The 20,524-nt window shown below is 45.8% G+C and overlaps 1 protein-coding gene across 2 annotated transcripts in view; it reads right to left on the bottom strand.

Annotated features, from left to right (window-relative positions):
• The window catches only part of TBL1XR1 (TBL1X/Y related 1), a 107,323-nt gene that overhangs the window by 20,210 nt on the left and 66,589 nt on the right, over positions 1–20,524 (bottom strand). The window contains exons 2-4 of one of the 2 annotated variants that reach the window (XM_056849547.1): positions 19,385–19,487; positions 6,336–6,481; positions 2,142–2,361 (exon numbers count right to left, since the gene is read on the bottom strand). In XM_056849547.1, coding sequence (XP_056705525.1) covers positions 2,142–2,361; positions 6,336–6,481; positions 19,385–19,442 — 424 coding nt within the window. In that variant the 5' untranslated portion in view covers positions 19,443–19,487. The remainder of the gene's footprint in view (positions 1–2,141; positions 2,362–6,335; positions 6,482–19,384; positions 19,488–20,524) is intronic. The other variant, XM_056849548.1, reaches the window with a different exon arrangement.

Genomic DNA, 20,524 nt, shown 5'->3' with positions numbered 1-20,524 from the left:
CCCAACAAGAGATGGATTGACTCAATAAAGGAAGCCACAGCCTTCAATTTGCAAGATCTGAGCAAGGCTGTCAAAGATAGGACATTTTGGAGAACTTTCATTCATAGGGTTGCCATGAGTCGGAAGCGACTTGACGGCACTTAACACACACACACATAAAAAGTAAAGGTAGTCCCCTGTGCAAGCACCGGGTCATTACTGACCGATGGGGTGATGACACATCACAAAATTTATTAGGCGGACTATGTTTAACTTTACAGGGTGGTTTGCCATTGCCTTCCCTAGGCATCTACACTTAACCCCCAGCATGCTAAGTACTCATTTTACCGACCTCGGATGGAAGGCTGAGTCAACCTTGAGCCGGCTACCTGAAACCGACTTCAGTCGGGATCAAACTCAGGTTGTGAGCAGAACTTTGACTGCAGTACTGCAACTTACCACTCTGCGCCACGGGGCTCATATCTTGCTATAATTTGGGAATAAAATTTGCGAGGTGTTAATAATAGGCAAAAAATCCTGAGCTTAAAAATACTTATGTGCTTTATTTATACGGCGATTTTCTCGTCTCAAAGCACCTTACATTATTCTCCTCTCCTCTTTTTTTTCCCTCCCAACAACCCTGTGAGGTAGATCTGGCTGAGAGTGTGTGATTGGCCCAAGATCACCCACCAAGCTTCCGTGGCAGAGTGAGACTTTGAACCAGGGTCTCCCAGATGATGAAACATCATTGAAGAGTCACTTGTTTTCAATGTTAAACTTTAACTAAATATCCAAATAAGCTTCTAGTTCGACTGGGCCTATATGAGACCATTTGTATTCTACACAGTACACTTTCTTTTGTTTACTAGAAAAGTTTTTTTTCCATTTCTTAATTGTTATTTTTTCCACCTCTCAGACAAAGAAAAATATGACTAGATGGGGTTAAGTAGCATAGGGCACAGCAGTTTGCATTTCTCTCTCAAGTATTGCGTATGTTCATCATTTTGCTTGTAGGAAATCTAGGCATTTTACCTTTAGATTCCATAATCACTGTAATTTTATATGCCAACTGAATTATGATCGACACATTTGATGCTGTTAAAGTGGTAAAATAAGATTTGGTTCGATAAGAAAGCTTTGCCTATATTTCAATTTTTATCCTAATTGTATCCCCCTCCCTCCCCCAGGAAAAACAGCAACAAACAAAAAACTTTCCCCCATGGTTCCAAAATGTCCAGACATTTTCCATCTCGAGTCGTATCCGGCTCTGTGATCGCAGACATTTACAAAGTGGACACAGACTCAGTGAAATCACAGTCCCATCCCACCCCCCACCCCCAAAACCAAGAGGGCCAACGCCCTTGCAGACACACAAGGACATTTCAAGATACTTTTTATAGTGCAAGATGTCAGCCGTGTGAACTGGCCTGGAGCGTTATGGCCTCTAAGGAGCTTGAAGAGAGTCTGTTTACTCATTCGAGACACTTAGTAAGAGAGAAGGGAAAGCGCCTGTGGTTTGGATGATCTTCATACAGCTTACAAACACAAGCTGCAACATCAAGGTTTCCAAGCGAGCACAACTGCAAAACCATTTGCCAATGAAGTGCGACAACATTTGCAAGATGACTCGTATGTGTTTATGACCATAACTGCGCTACATTTGATTTTAATTTTTTTGGGGGGTGCTGGCAAACTGTGGGGCATTGGGAAGGTTACAGTAGGGGCAAAAGACTTTCTGAACGAGGCCTAGCAGGAGGAGAAATGAAGCAGAACTGCAGGAAGCAAAGCCAGGGACCATCAGGGTCATCTAGTGCAACCCCCTGCACAATGCAGGAAATTCACAACTACCACACACCCCCAGTGACTCCTACTCCATGACCAGAAGATGCCCAAGATGCCTTCCCTCTCATCATCTGCTTAAGGTCATAGAATCAGCATTGCTGACAGACGGCCCTCTAACCTCTTCTTAAAAACTTCCAGGGAAGGAGAGCTCACCACCTCCCGAGGAAGCCAGTTCCATATGTCAGATGACGACATACTAATACTACTTGAAGATGGAAAAACTGCCCATTAGAAGTTATCATATCCAGCTAATTTTCCATGGAATTTTCAACCGACACGTGGCTGCAACTAGGTCAAACTCTTTTCACATGTCAGCTTACTTGCTATGGTGTGGGCTCCATTTTCTTCCCCGTTTGCGGTGTTTTCGCCGTTTTTCGTAGACCCCTGCTGGTTCGGAGGAGCGGCCGCGGCAGCAGCTGCCGCCTGTTGCTGCGCAAGCTTGTCTCTATAGGCCTGCTGTCTCGTCTGCACCACATCTGGCATGACGGCGTCTATCAGCGAGAGAGACTCTATCGGCCGACCGTCAAATAAGGTACCATCCTAATTTGGAGATTCGGGAGTAGGGGAGAAAAAGCCGATGTTTAGCAACTTGTGAGATTTGATGCAAGAATCTCAGGAAAGGCGGACAACATTTTAATTATCATATTTATAGCATCCTGACCACAGTGCTGACTGCATTGCCATTATTATCTTGCTTTCTTCGGTGACAACATTCCCCACTACTTTCCCCTCATTCTACAAAAAACAAACTATAGGTTGTATCTGCTATAAGGACTTTCCAAGGATTGTAAATCTTCCCCTACCCCTAGCAGCCAGGTGCAACACTGGGAAGATGTTGTAGGTAATGTGTGAAGCAATGGTCATGAGGGTGAGGGGGAACCAGTGGGGAGCGGGGCCAAACTGCTTCCTCTTCCGCCAGTGGAGCTTCACTCAGGGAAGAGGAAGCCATTTTGCTCCCTCTCCACTGCACCCTCCTGACCCACATTGTTATCATTCCACGTGGGTCTTTTAACCCTGGGACTACACATTTCCAGGGTCAGATATGGATGCTGGGAAGATCAGTTACTGTCAGCGCTTTCCACTGACTTATCGCAGAACCCAACTCATTGTGTGTATTTGAGATACAGCCTTCCCTAAGAAAGCTTTTAGGTACGTTTGAACGCAGGCCTCCAGGATTCAACACCCTTATTGACTGAGGCCCCCCTTGGCTGCTTCTTGCTGCTTTTGGACTCAAGTACAATCAACGCGCAAGTACAAAAACACAAATATAGCACACCGGGAATGCCCCTTCGCTCTGTGGCGTTGTTGCGCCACCTTTTTTGGTGGTGCAGCCCCGTTGGAGGCAACAGGGGTTTTCCCTCTGTTTCATATTTTCAATACATTAAACTCCCTTCTTGGTGGCCAGAAAGCCTCTGGGAAGGCGGCGCGGCTGTGCCGCTCCCAGCCACCACGGATTTGCCCCCCCACCGATGCCAGCTCCTCCTTCACCCTAAAACTACATAATAGCTGATCCAATCAATTCTCACAAAGAATAAAGCAGACTGTGTTTAGGGACTGGAAGACTGGCTAAATGAATGCACGTGCAGTGTTTCTGGGGTTGCGAAAGATTAAAAAAAGAGAAACTCAGAACCTTGTGGGTCCTCCCCACAAAGTGGTCTCATGAAAGCTGGCCTATTTGTAGACGCTCGGGGAACTCCTTGTGATAGGCAGCCCTCCCTCCTTGACTGGCAGTTCTGGGCCCAGCTTCCTTTTCACAGCAAGCTGAGAGCGCTCCGTCTATTCCAACTCCAAAAGGTAAAATGGAGGGATCTCAAAAGCAGGGAAAACGTTTACTTGACTGTGCTAGTTTTGCAGACATATCTAAAAAGGCAAGACACAGACGAGGCAGACCACCAACGCAGAACCATGGGAGCTGTCCAGAGATCAAAACCTGCTTTGCTTCAGTTCTAGAAAGCTTCGCTGGCCCACAGCAAAACACCTTGTCATTCTGTTTTAAAATTAGGACCAGCCAAAATAACACAACTCCATTGTGTAGTGTCGAATTAGGATCTGGGAGACCCCAGTTTGAATTGTCACTGACTGGCTCAAGGTCACCCACTGAGCATCCAATGCAATGTCCCTCAACATAAAATATCTCACATGGCGGCTGTAGTGAGGATAAAACAGAGGAGGGAAGATAAATGCTGTAAGCCGCTTTGGGTTCCCACTGGAGAGAGAAGCAGCATGGTGGTGGTTTGGAGGGGTGGTTTGGAGAAGTGGCTCTGATCTGAACCGGGTTTGATTCCCCACTCCTCCACATGAGCGGTAGATGCTAATCTGATGAACTGGATTTCTTTCCCCTCTCCTACACATGAAGCCAGCTGGGTAACCTTGGGCTAGACACAGCTCTCTCCAAACTCTCTCAGCCCCACCTACCTCACAGGGTGCCTGTTGTGGGGAGGGGAAGAGTAAGCCGGTTTGATTCTTCCTTAAGTGGCAGCGAAAGTCAGCATATAAAAACCAACTCTTCTTCTTCTAAATGTCTACACTGGGGTCCCCAACCTTTTTGAGCCTGAGGGCACCTCTGGAATTCTGACATGGCACGGTGGGACACAAAACGGTTGCCACAAAATGGCTGCCGCAGGAGGTGGAGCCAGTCACAAAATGATTGCCATAGCTTTACTTCAGCCACACAGTGAAGATTCCTGGGCTGTGGTGGCAGCTGCGCAGACAATCAAACCTCCAATAGCCATGCAAACCCTTGGAGGCAAAAGCCCTACCTGGCTCCACCTACTTTCTAAAAACACTGGCAGAAAAAGGTATTGGCGGGCGCCATGGCACCTACAGGCACCATGTTGGGGACCTCTGGTCTAACCAAGAAAGCACTGTGCAAAATCTTTGAGGTTCCCCATCAGGGTGGTTGTTAAGGGTGTGTGTGTGCTTGTTCAGGCCCCGATCATAAGACTTCATGTGCAACCTACATAGAATTCCAGGCATATTTGCATAAAGCAATGCTGGTATCAGGTTATCCCTTCAGCCTTCTGGGAAACAGAAGGAAAAATGGAACCCTTCCCGCAAAAATATAAAAACCAGTAGTTGATTAAATGTCTTCACGCCAAATTAAAAAACACACAACAACCAAGTCTTTTAGAAGACTGAGAGTGGAGGAAAAACACTGTAGTTGTATCAACAAAATCAGAGATTAATTTTAAATAATGCACTAAGAAGCAATGGAAGTCAAATTGGGTAATGTTTCCTAATAGTAAGAGGACCAGAAACCTCATAAACACAGTTTCTTTTCAGGTTATTTCCCTTCAGTTGAAGCATGCTTCTCGTTGTTGGCTAAATTCAGGTATTTCCGCGTTAGACAAAGATTTACTGCTTTTGGAAATTTAGCAGACAAACGTAACTTCGACTGGAGGAGCAAAAATCGTCTGGGAAGAGAGCACGATCTCTAAATGACCAACGTTGTCATAAAATAAAAAAAAATTAAAAGGAATGCAATTGCTAGGTGGTACACATACACCCCAATCCCAGCAATAGAAACCAATCCTGGTGATGAATGCGTGTCCTGAGTTGAACCCTTAACAGGAAAAAGGTTTGGTGAAATTAAAGGGGGGGGGAGGAAATCGAGCATGACAGTAAATAGTGCAGGACTGTCCAGGACAGAGAGAGGGAGGGGAGAGAGAAAGACAGAATGAATCACTTAGGTCTGTGCTTGAGTGGGTTTTTTACCGTGAAAGATGACAGAGAAGAATGATGCTCACGAGAGTTCCTGGGTTGACAGGAAGAAAGGGGTTACTGGTGTGTGTGTGTCGGGGGGAGGTAGTTGTGAATTTCCTGCATTGTGCAGGGGGTTGGACTGGACGACCCTAGTGGTCCCTTCCAACTTCACGATTCTATGAGGGTTGCAGAGGCACCAGGGACAGGGCATCCTGCAATTGCCAGAGATGAGAAGTAACGTGGATTGTAAGTACTTTAACGCGCAACTGTCTTTTCATTTATTTTACCTAGGGCACCTAGATTCTGTCCTTTGCAATACCCAGAGTTTTTGCCTTGTCATCATAAAGTTTGCTTAACATGAAAGAGAGTCTGTGGAGGGGCCGTGGCTCAGTGGTAGAGCATCTGCTTTGCAAGCAGAATGTCCCAGGTTCAATCCTCGGCATCTCTAGTGAAAGGAACCAGGCAAGTAGATGATGTGAAAGACCTCTGCCTGAGACCGTGGAGAGCTGCTGCCGGTCTGAGTAGACAATACTGACTTTGATGGACCAAGGGTCTGATTCAGTAGAAGGCAGCTTCATGTGTTCAAGTCCTTGCCCACCTACCTGGCCACTTGGCAATCTACTGAGTGACACCCCTTTGAGGCTGGCTTTGGGCAACTCATGAGAGAGAGAGGGGGGGCTGGGTTTTACCCAAAGCAGAGGCAGCAACAGAAAAGAGGGAGGACAAAACCGGGGCTAGCCATGCCCCACCACGCGACAGAGACCGCGACATGCAAGAGCCACGAAATGCAAGGCAATGAGAGATCTCCTTACCTCATTAATACTGACTTCCGCCTCTACATACTGCAGACCTTTCTGGATGATGGAGATCAAAGCGGCGGGGGGCACCAGGGCACCGTTGATGTTAGACTGGCTGATATGGCTCTCGATACCAAAGGTGAATGCTGAATGAGAAAACCCTAGAGGCAAGGGGGAGGTTATAAGGGTGTGCTCATCCACATGGAAAACACTACGTGGTCGGGCCCGGACCCCAAACTGTCACCCCCCACACCCGAACACCACTTTTAAAGGGTTTTATGGTTAGTAGTTCAGTGCTCTAAAGGGATCAGAGTCCCCGTCGCAACAGTGGCCACTACTAAGACACCCATGTCAGGATGGATGGTTGAGGTAGGTGTCGAGGGAGGCACATGTTGTGTGGTCTTTCTGCTACAAAAACAGATTCACTGTCTATCAAGGAATAAATTCAAATTTGGGAGTTCGAGAATCCCATGATTTTACAACTATTTGATTAAAGGTTATTACAGTCCACCTCCCTATGCTGACTACACCTATGATAAAAACTTATCTAAAATAATCACAACACGTTTGACCATCCATCCATCCATCCATCCATCCATCCAAAGTCCCTTCTTCCTGCACCACACCCATAATGACAAACAACGGCCTATTATAGAGGGGATTCTTGGAAATCTGCCTTCATCCCCTCCTCCCATTCCATTGTTGCCAGTCAATCAATCACCAGAAGTTATATCTATACCACAAACTATGGCTTGCTCTGTAACCTCCAAACTCTGGTTTGAATTAATTCCTTCCTTCCTTCTTTCCTTCCAACATTTAACAGTGCAATCTTAAAGAGAGTTAGTCCAGTCTAAGCGCATTCATTTCTATGACCTCAAGGAGATGATGAGAGGGAGGGTATCTTGGCCATCTTCTGGGCATGGAGTAGGGGTCACTGGGTGCGAGTGCGGTGGGGAGGTAGTTGTGAATTTCCTGCATTGTGCAGGGGGTTGGACTAGATGACCCTGGGGTACCTTCCAACTCTATGATTCTATGATTCATTTCAATGGGCTTAGACGGGAGTAACTCTCTTTAGGATTGCACTGTTAAGTGGATCAGACTCAATGCTAAAGATGTCTAGTCCTCGATCAGTTTTCTGTTTTACACTAACCTCCACCTGCATTCTGAAATTGCAGTCCAGGGAGCATCTGTATCACCAGAGTTTGCTGAATGTTTAAATCTGCTCTCAATATTCAAGCTGTATCACATGGCACCAGCCATACTCCATAAAACAGAATATTCCTTCCGACACCAGTAACGCACATTTTATTCCAGCTTCACTGTTATACCCAGGGAAACAAATTCTCAATCCTTTCTTAAATTGGTTAGGTCTACACAACCAAGTCAACCCACCCAAGCTCTGGTGAGACACTGGGATTCATTTCCTTGTGTTTGTCTTAATTTCTTTAAAATTGCACAGGGCAAGGGAGAATATGTCTATGCGGGCGAGAATTAACTTCCAAGAGAAAGCATTTTAACTGTGCGCGTGCTCCAGCACCAAGCACACATTAGTTCCGTACGCCAGCCTAAAGAGTGAAATAATTATAATTTTGTAAATAGGAGAATTAGGATTAGTGGATGCTAATGTGTTATTTATTTGGTTGCCTAGAAAAGGTAAATGTATTAGGTCAAAGAAATTCCTTCGAAGTTGTTATGCTTTCCCTTCATGTGTTGTTAAGGATGTCGGAAATGATCTCTTTGGGGATGTTATAAAACCCCGGCTCATGGGCAGCAGGCACTAAGATGCTGTGTATATAATGCAGATGAGAAAAAAAATTTAATTTCACAAACCCTGCAAGTGGCGACAGGAGAGCGATCACGAAGCAAAAGCCAGGTTGGGGCTATAAACAGGTGGGCTGCGGAAATGGCTGGCGTCTTAAAGGGAAGAAACCAGGTCCAAGCCCCATCCTGACACTAATTCCACCTCCCCCAGTGGGGTATTTTATTTTCTCCCGTGTAAGTAACTGCCATTCCTTTTCCTTTCCCTAGATTTAACAGCCATTGTCTATTCATCTACCATTTCACATTAAAAAGGGGAGGGGAGTGAAAATTAATTTTTTTCTTGACACTATAAAGAGAAAAATTGCCACATCTCTCACGCAATTCACTGATCTACTTGACAGCAGATAAAACAATATCTGCTTCTCAGAAAGTGTCATTATCTTTTTTTTTATCCAGGGAGCAATATGTTTATTTCGTGCAGTATTATGTGAACATGCTAAAACAATGTGGGCTAGGGAGCTAACTGCCATGCACTCTTCATTGAGAAAATAAAGCGATTCGCCTGGTGATTTTCGCCACGCAAATAAGACCCGCCCAGCACCTCTGATCCTGAGCACCCCAGGCCTTACAGACACATTCAATGCACCTCTGCATGCAGCCCGCAGAGTACCACTCTTTTCTTCAAAAACGCCCCACCTAATTATCACTTCCCATTATGCTCCCTCACGCACCCCCGTGAAACCCTTGCACAGATGGCACACTGTAGATTCGAACAGCAGTTGCAGTTCCGCTAAGCGAGAAGGCTCGCTCAACTTGAATTAAAACAAAAATAACATCCGACAGACAGAACTGAATCCGTGACCGTAAGACCCCGACAGCTGATCCAAACCAGTTGCTCAAGCATTTATGCTCTTAGCTCCAACATGCACATAGTTCTCCACTCAAGCAGGGGCCGCTCCACTGCCACTGCTCCCACTTGGAGATCCATGTACCCACCCAGCCTTGCAGACTTTTGAAACACTGCAGTGGTATTTTTTTTTTAAGTTTCTTCAGAATTCTTCCTATTTGTCAATTGACAATACGTATCCTCTGGTTGGGCCTAGGCATATTTCTGCTTTAAGAACAACCCCAATTCTGAGTTCAGAACAAAATGTATACATTTTAAAAACCGGACACCTCTTTCATGCACCACACTGGCCTTACAGCGTATCTTAGAAGTTCCTAGAGATCAGTCTTCAAGACACTCATAGGATCATAGAATTGGAAGGGACCACCAAAGACATCTAGACCAACCCCCTGCACAATGCAGGACATTCACAACTACCTCCCCCCCACACCCCCAGTGACCCCTACTCCATGCCCAGAAGATGCCCTCCCTCTCATGGTCTGCCTAAGGTCACAGAATCAGCATTGCTGACAGATGCCCATCTAGCCTCTGCTTAAAAACCTCCAGGGAAGGAGAGCTCACCACCTCCCGAGGAAGCCTGTTCCACTGAGGAACCGCTCTGTTAGAAAATTCTTCCTAATGTCTAGACGGAAACTCTTTTGATTTAATTTCAACCCGTTGGTTCTGGTCCGACCTTCTGGGGCAACAGAAAACAACTCGGCACCATCCTCTATATGACAGCCCTTCAAGTATTTGAAGATGGTTATCATGTCACCTCTCAGTCTTCTCCTCTTCAGGCTAAACTCACTGCAGGCTCATTTGTGTGTAAAGTGCCGTCAAGTCACAGCCGCCTTATGCTGACCCCGTAGGGTTTTCAAGGCAAGAGACTTACAGAGGTGAAGAGAAGGGGAGGGAGATTATTTTTCTAAATGGTAGTGGTGGAAAGGGCCGTCAAATTGCAACCAACATATGGGGACCCCTGAAGGGGTTTTCAAGGCAAGGGATGAACATAGGTGGCCATTGCTTGCCTCTGCATAGCGACCCTGGAATTCCTTGGTGGTCTCCCATCCAAACACCAGGGCCGATCTGCAGCATGTTTAGTGTAAGGTAAATGAGCCCGAGAGATCCTTTTAAGGGATTTACAATCATATCAGGACACAAACAGGGCATCCCAGAAATCACCTGTCAATATTCCGAAATGCTTGAGTACCCTAGCTCCCCCTACCCTCACGGCAACATCTAAAAACTAGGCAATGTGGAAGCTTGGCAGATAGGGAGATTATTCCATAACAGCAGTCGTACTCTTGAGGAGACCCTACTCCAGGCACTAAGAAACCTAATTTCCCAAAAAACCAAGAACGGGAACAAGGCCTTGTATGGGAATCAGGGCTTGGAAAGGCTCATATGGTTTGTTTGTTTTTTTACATCAAAAACCTTTATGACAGAGTTTGCAAGATTAGGGGCTAGGGACCTAAACAGGCGCCTTTTTCTAAGCAGTTTGATATATTAAGTAAGTTATAAATGATGCATTTCACGTGGCTAAAGCAGATTTTGGATGTAATATATGCATTTCAGTTTGACAGGAAAGGAAGCACTACATATATTTCAACTTTCCCCACAATTTCCATTTTTTCCTGAATATAAACCCCTGGCGGGGGGAGACATTCTTTTCCATTGGCTTTGAAACTTCAAGAAACTCTGCTTCTCCAAAACTGAGCCAACATTTTAGATCTATCAAGAAGAACAAGAAGAAGGTTTTATATATATATATATATATGCTGATTTTCTCTACCTTTAAAGAAGAATCAAACCAGCTTACTCTAGCTTCCCTTCCCTTCCTCTAGCTCAGAAGTGTCTACCTTCAGACTCTCTCCTCAACTGTCCATGGTTCTCGAGCACAGAGGGCCTTTTCCTAATACCCCGCTACTTCAGATCCTTTACCCAGAGACGCAAAGGATCAAACGTGGGACCTCAATGCATGGAAAACACAGCTCCTCCCACAACCACTGGGTCACTCTCGGCTGGGACATGCCACCATTGGGCATGCTCAAGCAATGGCACTGTAGCTAACAGCTCAGCGGGGTTCAGGTGACACAAAGGACTCACAAGGTCCTACCTGGATTTACAAAGCTTCGAAGTCTTTCTTGGCCTGAGCAATCTGCCGCTCAAGAACAGACATGGCTGCTCTTGGACTGCCTATTTCCACATGCTTGGATGCAGAATTGCAAAGCCACAGCACATACACAGTTGGAGGCTCTAGACATGGACCAGGCCTCGGGTTGCCAACCTCCTGCTATTACAACGGATCTCAGTTCCCCTGGAGAAAATGGCTGCTTTGGCAATTGGACTCTATGGCACTGAAGTCCCTCCTCTCCCCAAACCCCGTCCTCCTCAGGCTCCACCCTCAAAACCTCCCGCCAGTGGCGAGGAGGGACCTGGCAACCCTAACCAGGCCTGTCATACGCGTAAAAGCTACAGTGTGTAGTGCATCCTATCTGCTGCATTGTATGCGTGAGTAGAATAGTGGTAGTAGAAAGGAGCAAGAGTCCAGAAGCACCTTAAAGACTAACAAAAATATTTTCTGGCAGGGTATGAGCTTTCGTGAGCCACAGCTCACTTCTTCAGATACCTGTATCTGCATCTGAAGAAGTGAGCTGCGGCTCACGAAAGCTCATATCCTGCCAGAAAATATTTTTGTTAGTCTTTAAGGTGCTACTGGTCTCTTGCTCCTTTCTACTACTGCAGACAAACACGGCTACCCACTGTAGAATAGTGGTGTATTTCAAGGAAATCTCCTACGGTTTTGTGGCTTTTTTATGCAGGATAATTCCTGGGAATTATAATTTAAAAAAAAAATCTGGGCTGTCTGGAATGGAATGGTTAAGGCTCGATAGTCACAACAAAATTTAACAAGTTTACTAGAGGCCGGGCAGAAGAATGGGGGTGGAAAGTACTGGTGAGTTGCGGCCGACCCACAGGGTTTTCAAGGCAAGAGGTGTTCAGAGGTGGTTTGCCTTTACCTGCCTCTGCGTAGCAACCTGGACTTCCTCGGTGGTCTTCCATACAACAAGATCTAACCAGGGCCGACTCTGCTTAGCTTCTGAGATTTCAAGCCAAGAGACAAACAGAGGTGGTTTGCCAGTGCCTTCCCTCTGCACAGCAACCCTGGTATTCCTCGGTGGTCTCCCATCCAAGTACTAACCAGGACCGACCCTGCTTAGCTTCTGAGAGCTGACGAAATTGGGCCAGCCTGGACCATCCAGGTCAGGACAGGCAGAAGAGAGGGTTTGTAAATTATATTATAGGGATATCACAATACATTGCTGAGAAACAGTCCCGAGGCGTACAGTGTAACTAAAATATATATTAAAAGCAGCACTGAAAGAAGACTAAAGGTCTTTCAGGTAGCCAGGCTGTTAAGATCATACACTGCCGAGACTAGTTGCCAAAGGCCCGCTTCCAGCTATCACGGTAAAAAAATGTGTAATATGTGCTCAGTTTTCTCCTGTGTGCTGGTCTTACGAGCGCTAATGAATTGTGGTTACGTAGGCAGTGCTGCCGATTTATCCTGGAGACCCTCCTCGATTTACTGTCACCGATCCGTGCAGGTAGCCTCCCTGAAAAACGGCTTCGCTTTTCACGCCAGGCTCCCTCAAAGCAACGCTCGCTTGAAAACGATCCATCAGATCAGGGCTTCGGAAGGAGCTTTCGGGAGCCTGACCGACTCGTTTTCTTGCCGCCGAGAGACGGCACAAACGCGTTTCCAAATTTTGGGCAGAGTCAGGCAGCGTGATGGCTATGGAAATGATGTAGAGGAAGAAGAAAAACTGAGTGGGTCAACCCCCTCCCCCAACAAATATTGCACTGAAAGGGCATTCGGTATGAAATTTAAGAAACATAAGAAAGGCCATGCTGGATCAGACCAAGGCCCATCAAGTCCAGCAGTCTGTTCACACAGTGGCCAACCAGGTGCCTCTAGGAAGCCCCCAAGCAAGACGGCTGCAGCAGCACCATCCTGCCTGTATTCCACAGCACCTGATATAATGGGCATGCTCCTCTGATCCTGGACAGAATAGGTATGCATCATGAGATCAGAGAACGGGTCTGCATCATGAGATCAGAGCTTAGGAGAGGTTGTGGGATTTTGCTGTACTGAGACCAGGCCTTTTTGTCTCCCTTTGGATTTTCACCTTTGGCTCCCCTTCCCATAATCCTTTGCAAATACACTGCTGTGACACACAAGAATGCTATGCCCTGTGGTTAAAATCAGTGCAGACGTTCCAGAGACTAGTTGCGCCATCCTTAAAGTCTAAACATCCCAGAGACACTGGTATCAGAGATTACCCTTGATGGTGACCTGACAGGAGCCCGACGTTCTCGGAGACAGGGTACTGGCTATGGCCATAATTCCTGTATGACATATGTATCCCCCATACTTTCTCTCTCTTGAAAGTCTGGAAGATGTCTAATTAATCACATTCCTAATTGGCACCTGCTATTTCTCCTATAAACTCAAAATGGTATATAAACCTTACGAGCTCTTTACTCTGCAAGCCAAAGTCGCAAGTGTGTTTCTCGTTCTTGGTATGCAGTCGGAATATATTCATTATTAATCTTATTACACTATGCAATATTGGGTTTTCTTGGGTGGTAACTGCTATGCATGTTTCTTTTTAATGTATATGGTATATATGGTATAATATATGGCTTTAGATTGTTCAGTTCTCTCTCTCTCCCCTCCACAGTGGGATTCCCCACTCCTCCACAGGAGCGGCTGAGGCTAATCTGGTGAACTGGATTTGTTTCCCCACTCCTATACATGAAGCCAGCTGGGTGACCTTGGCTAGTCACAGTTCTCTCAGCCCCACCTACTTCACAGGGTGTCTGTTGTGGGGAGGGGAAGGGGATTGTAAGCTGGTTTGTCTCCCTTAAGAGGTAGAGGAAGTCGGCATATTAAAACCAACTCTTCTTCTTCTTCTTCTCTCTCTCTGTGGATCTGGGCATCCAGCCACTCACTCCATCCTACCCAAGAACTCAGGGGAACCTGGACCTCCAGGAAACTTTCCTGGACTCGGGATTCCTGCGACAGAAGATGTCAGGGTCTTGCTGGGAGCGACCTAAAATCTGGACCTGCGGTGTGTGTACTCTGGAGCATGGTGCAGTGGTTAAGAGCGGTGGTTTGGAGGGGTGGACTCTAATCTGGAGAACCGGGTTGGTTTCCCCACTCCTCCACATTAAGCCAGCTGGGTGACCTTGGGCTAGTCACAGCTCTCTTAGAGCTCTCTCAGCCCCACCGACCTCACAGGGTGTCTGATGTGGGGAGGGGAAGGGAAGGTGATTGTAAGCTAATTTGATTCTTCCTTAAGTGGTAGTGAAAGTCAGCATATAAAAACCAACTCCTCCTCCTCCTCCTTCTTCTCCACTTCAGAGTCCTTGAAACAGGTGTCTGGAGCTGAAAACTGGAGCCTGAAGAGTAGCCAGAATTATTCTGCTGACCAGGTAAAGGTAAAAAAGTCAGGTTCACAGTAATCAATAGTGCATGAATGGGCCCGCGAAGGGCTCTGAGATTCAAGGGTCTATTGCCACTCATTGAAGTTCTGAGGTTTCTGGTTCAAGCTTCACGCTAGTGCACGTGATAATTTAATCCATGGAGCTATTTTAATGATCTTCCTTCCTCCTCTCTGCACTGAGATTTTCAACACAATATGCTTTCAATTCCTTAAAGGTCGCTATCGGAAAGTTCCAATTAACCCACGCTTTTGCATCTGTGGAGTTCGATCAATTTTTTTGGGGGGAGGGGGAAGGTTTGCTGTAGCTTGTTGTATTGGGCTATTTATGCCACTCTGAGAAATAACAGAGAAACTGGTAATTTGGATACAAAATGCTGATGGGTTTTATCCCAGACCAGGGGTCTGCAAACTGTGGCTCCCGAGCCGCATGCGGCTCTGACCCTGGTTCTGAACTTGGTTCGGAGCCCCTGCTCTCGCACCCGCTCGCACCGGCAGCCGGGATGCAGAGCCGCATTCCTGAGAGAGAGAGAGAGAGAGAGAGAGAGAGAGAGAGAGAGAGAGAGAGAGAGAGAGAGAGAGAGAGAGAGAAGGCGCGCTGTCTCTCCCCCCCCCCCCCCACTGCCGTGGAGAATGGCCAGGTCCCCCTTTCCCTTGCCCTCAATGGTTGGGAGGCTAAAGCCTCCCCTCCAACCGTGCGATTGCTGGGCGGCTCGATGGTTCCTCCCCCCCCCCGCCCGCCTATCAGCTGTTGGGAGGCCATGTCTACCCACTGGCTTTCTTGGTGGTAGACCTGGACTCCGAGGAGGGGGAAAAGTCCCCCTTCAGAGGCCAGGTCTACTGCCAAGAAAGCCAATGGGTAGACCTGGCCTCCCAATGGGACTCAGCCGGAGGCCAGGTCTACCAATATGGCGGTAGACCAGGCCTCCAGACGAGGACTCCAGATGGGGAGAGGGAAATGGCAGGGACTTACAATTTAATTTTCATCAATAAATAAGATCACTATTAAGTATTCAGTGTACCTATAGTTTAATTAAGACTTAAAACTTTAATTAAAGTTTATTAACTTAATAAACGGTGTACCTACCTATATAGTTTAAGTTTAAGAAATTTGGCTCTCAAAAGAAATCTCAATCGTTGTACGGTTGATATTTGGCTCTTTACTAATGAGTTTGCCGACCCCTGTCCCAGACAGTTCCATCTCCTGTCTAAATCAGGGAAAGTAGGCAAGGCATACAAAGCTGTAAGTAACACTTTCCTGATGCCACGGAGAAACTTAGAAAGGAATTAAAGCAAGCGCAGTGAAGGGCATCCGTTTAAATATTTTTGTTTACGAAAGTTCTCCGTATCCAACTTTTACAAGTTTTACAACTTTTACAAGTTTTCTAATGATCTTTTGCATTCAACTATAAAACTTGGCTGATTGCGTCAAGCCTTGGCGTGCTTGATAGGAGGAGCATTTTCACACTTGCATACAGGGTTTCTACCTTCAAAACAGAGGGAAACTGGCTCAGAGAAAAGATCTGGAGAAGCAGGGCTGACTTGCCCTAGTTCCAAGTGTGCAGGAAACAGAGCAGCTACCCCAAAACAAGAGGCGTAATTTAGGAGTTAAAGATGTCAGTACTTTGCAGGGTCCTTTGCCTCTCCACTGAGGCTGTCCGAAGTAGAATAAATCTTCAAAATAAGCCACACTCAAACAATCTGGGTTTTCTTGGTGCAGAATTCAGGATCTCTTCATTTGTATCTATTTTAGAACCCGCCACATACGTCCAAATAGTGCTATTATCAAATAGTGAGATAACAACCAGTTTGCAATTTGCGTGAGGGCTTTCTGCTTTATTTGTACTGTTTAGGAAGAGGTTGAAAAGAGTTGGGGCCAGAATGCAGCCCTGCTTAACCCCTTTATTGAGGTTGATTTTAGGGGATACACTTAACCTATCAACTTGTATCAGTATACAACCTTCTGATTAGGAGTACTAATCTCTTGTCGATGTTCGTGCTCATTAGCTTATCCCATAATAGGTTTCTTGGGATGGAATCAAATGCTCCCTTCAGGTCCAAAAAGGCTGAATATAACTTGGTTTTCCTGGAGTACTTGTTAACTAGATGTGCAAGTACGATGCAATGGTCTAAAGTGAATTTCCCCTGGCAGAAACCCACTTGTTCGGGGCCTAGAATCTTATATTCTGCCATCCAGGCTAAGAGTTTATTCAAAAGATGTTTGGCATAGAGTTTCCCTACAATTGAGAGGAGACTGATGGGTCTAAAATTAGCTGGAATTGTATAGTCTCCCTTTTTATGTATGGGCACCAATATTGCTTTGGTGCTAGTGCCAGTTCCATCCACCCAGGTAAACAATTGAGCCAATACAGGGGCCTATTTGTACTGTCTACATTCATTTTTAAAAAAAAATATCATTTCAACTGGTTTTAATGGGAAACACATTTCCATTCGTGATGGTTCCATCCAACTGCATCCCTCACCCTTGCTGAATTTCATGTGGATAGAACAACAGCCATTTTTTGCAGTCAGTTAAAATCCTGGTTTTGCAGGGAAGCACGGGGAGGCAGCTGGCCACCCCCCTCCCTCCAAAAAAAAGAAAAGAAAAAGAAGGCAAAGAGAGCACGGAAGAGTGGACACAGAGGCTTGCACCTGACAAGCCAACAACTTATTTGTTCACACTGTCACAAATAAACACACATGCGCAAACTTAAAGACTTTATACAGGTTCCACACTAGAGGTGGCACTAAAAGAAAGGGAACGGCAGGGGACTTCGGATGCTATTTAAATAGCAACACACGCACACGCGCGCACACGTTGCAGCAAATCACACCCTCTCACACCCAACGCACTGCCCGGTATAGCAGCAAGCAACTGCCAATAGTAAAATAAGATATAGAATGGGAACCTGTAATTGCCAGATCTCAGAGATGAATGTATGCATACAAGGAAGGAAAATTCCACTACATTGGATCAGAGTCCTTCCCTAAATCACACAAACAGCACACTGACTGGCAGAACATTGAGCACAGACAGACCCATTACTAAAGTCTGCTCTGGGGAGAACATCATTTAACTGTTCTGGTTGGATAAAATCCCTGTCACTCGCATAATCTCGCTCTCCCTCTTCTCCTCCACTATCTCCTCATCTCCTGCTACTAGCCTAAGCAGCTGCCAGAAGCAGACAGTACAAATGCCGGAAATTACAATGGACGTTTCCGAAGACATATAGCAATTCCTGGTTGTCCTACTTTTAAAAGAAATGCAGATGCATTACAATACCAACATTAACTAAAACAGTTTGTTTTTTGTTCAGAGATTTCATTAGCTCAATTCTGAATGCCTGTCCATAACAACGCCATCTACATAAACTAAACAAGAAATTCTAAGACATTCCAGATGCGCACAGTCTTACAAACAATCTTGGATCTTTCACAGTGAACTCCACCTAGGGATAACAATGGCACTACTGTATATATGTAAGCAGGGAGGGAGACTTAATAGCCCTTGGCTCCTTCTAAATTGATCTTTTTGCTTTGAGCCCTCAAAACAGACTCTATAATCTGTGACCAAACCCTGGGTTAAATCAGGAACTGCTATCTTGGGAGAAGAACTCAACACACACACACACACACACACACACACACACACACAAAACCCCCTGAACACTACATCATGGCCCCAAATTTTTGGAATTTTTCATAAGACCCAGAGCATTAAAGGGACATCAACATTCATAATATGATTGAGGGAGAGAGAACATAAGAAAAGCCATGCTGGATCAGACCAAGGCCATCATGTCCGGCAGTCTGCTCACACAGTGGCCAACCAGGTGCCTCTAGGAAGCCCACAAACAAGATGGCTACAGCAGCATTGTCCTGCCTGTGTCCCAAATCACCTAATAGAATAGGCAGGCTCCTCTGATCCTGGAGAGAATAGGTATGCATCATGACTAGTAGCCATTTTTACTAGTAGCCATGAATAGCCCACTCTTCCATGAACATGTCCACTCCCCTCTTAAAGCCTTCCAACTTGGCAGCTGTCAACACATCCTGGGGCAGGGAGTTCCACAATTTAACTCTCCTTCCAGTACTTTCTACACTGGCAGGATGGCTGAAGTCTCCTTACGTTATTTTTATTTTTTGCTTTCATACAAAGTATGGCTTATTTTCTATTAAGAAAAAAATCCTCAGAACAATGTAAAGAGGAAAAAAACAGATGTACACATTTGCGTTACCAATTTTTGTTTAAAAAAACCCCTTCATCTCTGAAAACAAAATAGGGAACAAATAGCAGCCACAGCTCCCGGAACAGCAAAGCAAGAGAAAAATTCCTGGTCAAGCTTTTGGGAAAGGTGTCACCATCCCACAAAGTCTCTGGTGCCTCTGGAATGGTTCTTCCCCAAGAAACAAAGAAGGCACCATGCAAAAACCTTGTGCCAATAACACTCCAACCTCTCCTGTATTACTCCAACACCTTGAGACCAGAGAAGGTGGAGCAGGTAATAAGCCTTCAATAATAATACATTGGGCGCTTTCACGCATGCCAAATAATGCACTTTCATTCCACTTTCAGTGCACTTTAACAATCTTTTGCAAGTGGATTTTGCTATTTCGCACAGTAAAATCCAGGTGCAAAGTGGATTGAAAGTGCATTATTTCACTGAAAGTGGATTGAAAGCGCATTATTCGGCATGTGTGAAAGCGCCCTTAGTATTTAATACATAATTTTAGAGTATTGAAATTTTGTCATTTCTTACATCAGTAATTAACCCAGGATTGTGGAGGGGGGTTAGGGCTTGTGAGGGAGGGAGGGTTTGCCTAAGACCACCTATGTGAGTTGGTGGCACATTCAAATTAGCCTCCACTTAATTTGCTAACAAACAAAGTCATATTGGGCAAATACTCACCGGACTCTTGCAAGTATCTATATACGAGGAAGTTGACCTCATCACTGCTTATACTCATCTTTATGCCCGCTTAAACCATGAGGTCACAACGAAGGATACAACCCTAAAAAAAAAAAAAAAAAAGGTATAGTAGGTTAGGAATCTGTAGAGAAAGAAGTTTCTCTGACTGGACTCTGTGCATGATGAAGCGTCCCATCAGTGTTCTGCCCAGAGACGATGAAGAAAAACACAATAATTTATTGCAGGAAACTCTTGCCACTGATGAAAACCCACAGCTGGGTTCTAAAAAACTGTTTTGAAGCATCCTCAGATGAGCGTTAACTTTGGCCAGGTGTAATGGCAAACCAAGATAAAGGCAGGTGCACAGAAGGAAACTTGTTCACAGTGGGGGGCAGGGGAGAAGATTCCAGCAGCCACTCCCTTAAAATTACTTAAGGGCCAGCCAACGTTATACCTGGCGTGGCTCATGGGTAGTTAAATTCACCTAATTGGGAAATCATCTACTAGGTACCTATTTGTAAATGGCGTGTCTCCCCTTTCCTCACAAAGCGGTGGTTAGTTTGCATGCTCACGAGGAGGATGCTCACGAAAGCCTTGTGTGATCCTAGTGAGGGAAAGATGTTCCCCAAGAACCTTCGCACCAGCTAACACTCTCATTTATCCTGAAATCCATTGTAAGGTGGCGTGGCAACACATATCTGCAAGGGACATCTACCCTATCTAGTACATTTTTACACCGCCCTTCCTTTCAAGGAGCAGTGGATATGGAGAATCCCTTCCCATTTTATCCTAACAACCCTGACCTTTTCCACAAGCTGGAGTTACTCCTGAGCCAGCGTGGTGAGTTGGTCAAGAGCAGAGGACTCAGATCTGGAGAAGTGGGTTTGATTCCCCGCTCCTCCACATGAGCGGCGGACGCTAATCGGATGAACTGAGTTGGGTCTCCCCATTCCTCCACATGAAGCCAACTGGGTGAACTTGGGCCAGTCACGGCTCTCTTAGAGCGCTCTCAGCCCCACCTGCCTCATAGGGTGTCTGTTGTGGGGAGGGGAAGGGAAGGCGATTGTAAGCCAGTTTGAGTCTCCCTTAAGTGGTAGAGAAAGTCGGCATATCAAAACCAACTCCTTCTTCTTCATTTTC

This window comes from Euleptes europaea, chromosome 5 (genome assembly GCF_029931775.1).
Source record: "Euleptes europaea isolate rEulEur1 chromosome 5, rEulEur1.hap1, whole genome shotgun sequence".
In the NCBI taxonomy this organism is placed as follows: Eukaryota; Metazoa; Chordata; class Lepidosauria; order Squamata; family Sphaerodactylidae; genus Euleptes; species Euleptes europaea.
Note: the sequence above shows the minus strand (reverse complement) of the source record. Positions and strands in the feature narration are given on the sequence as shown.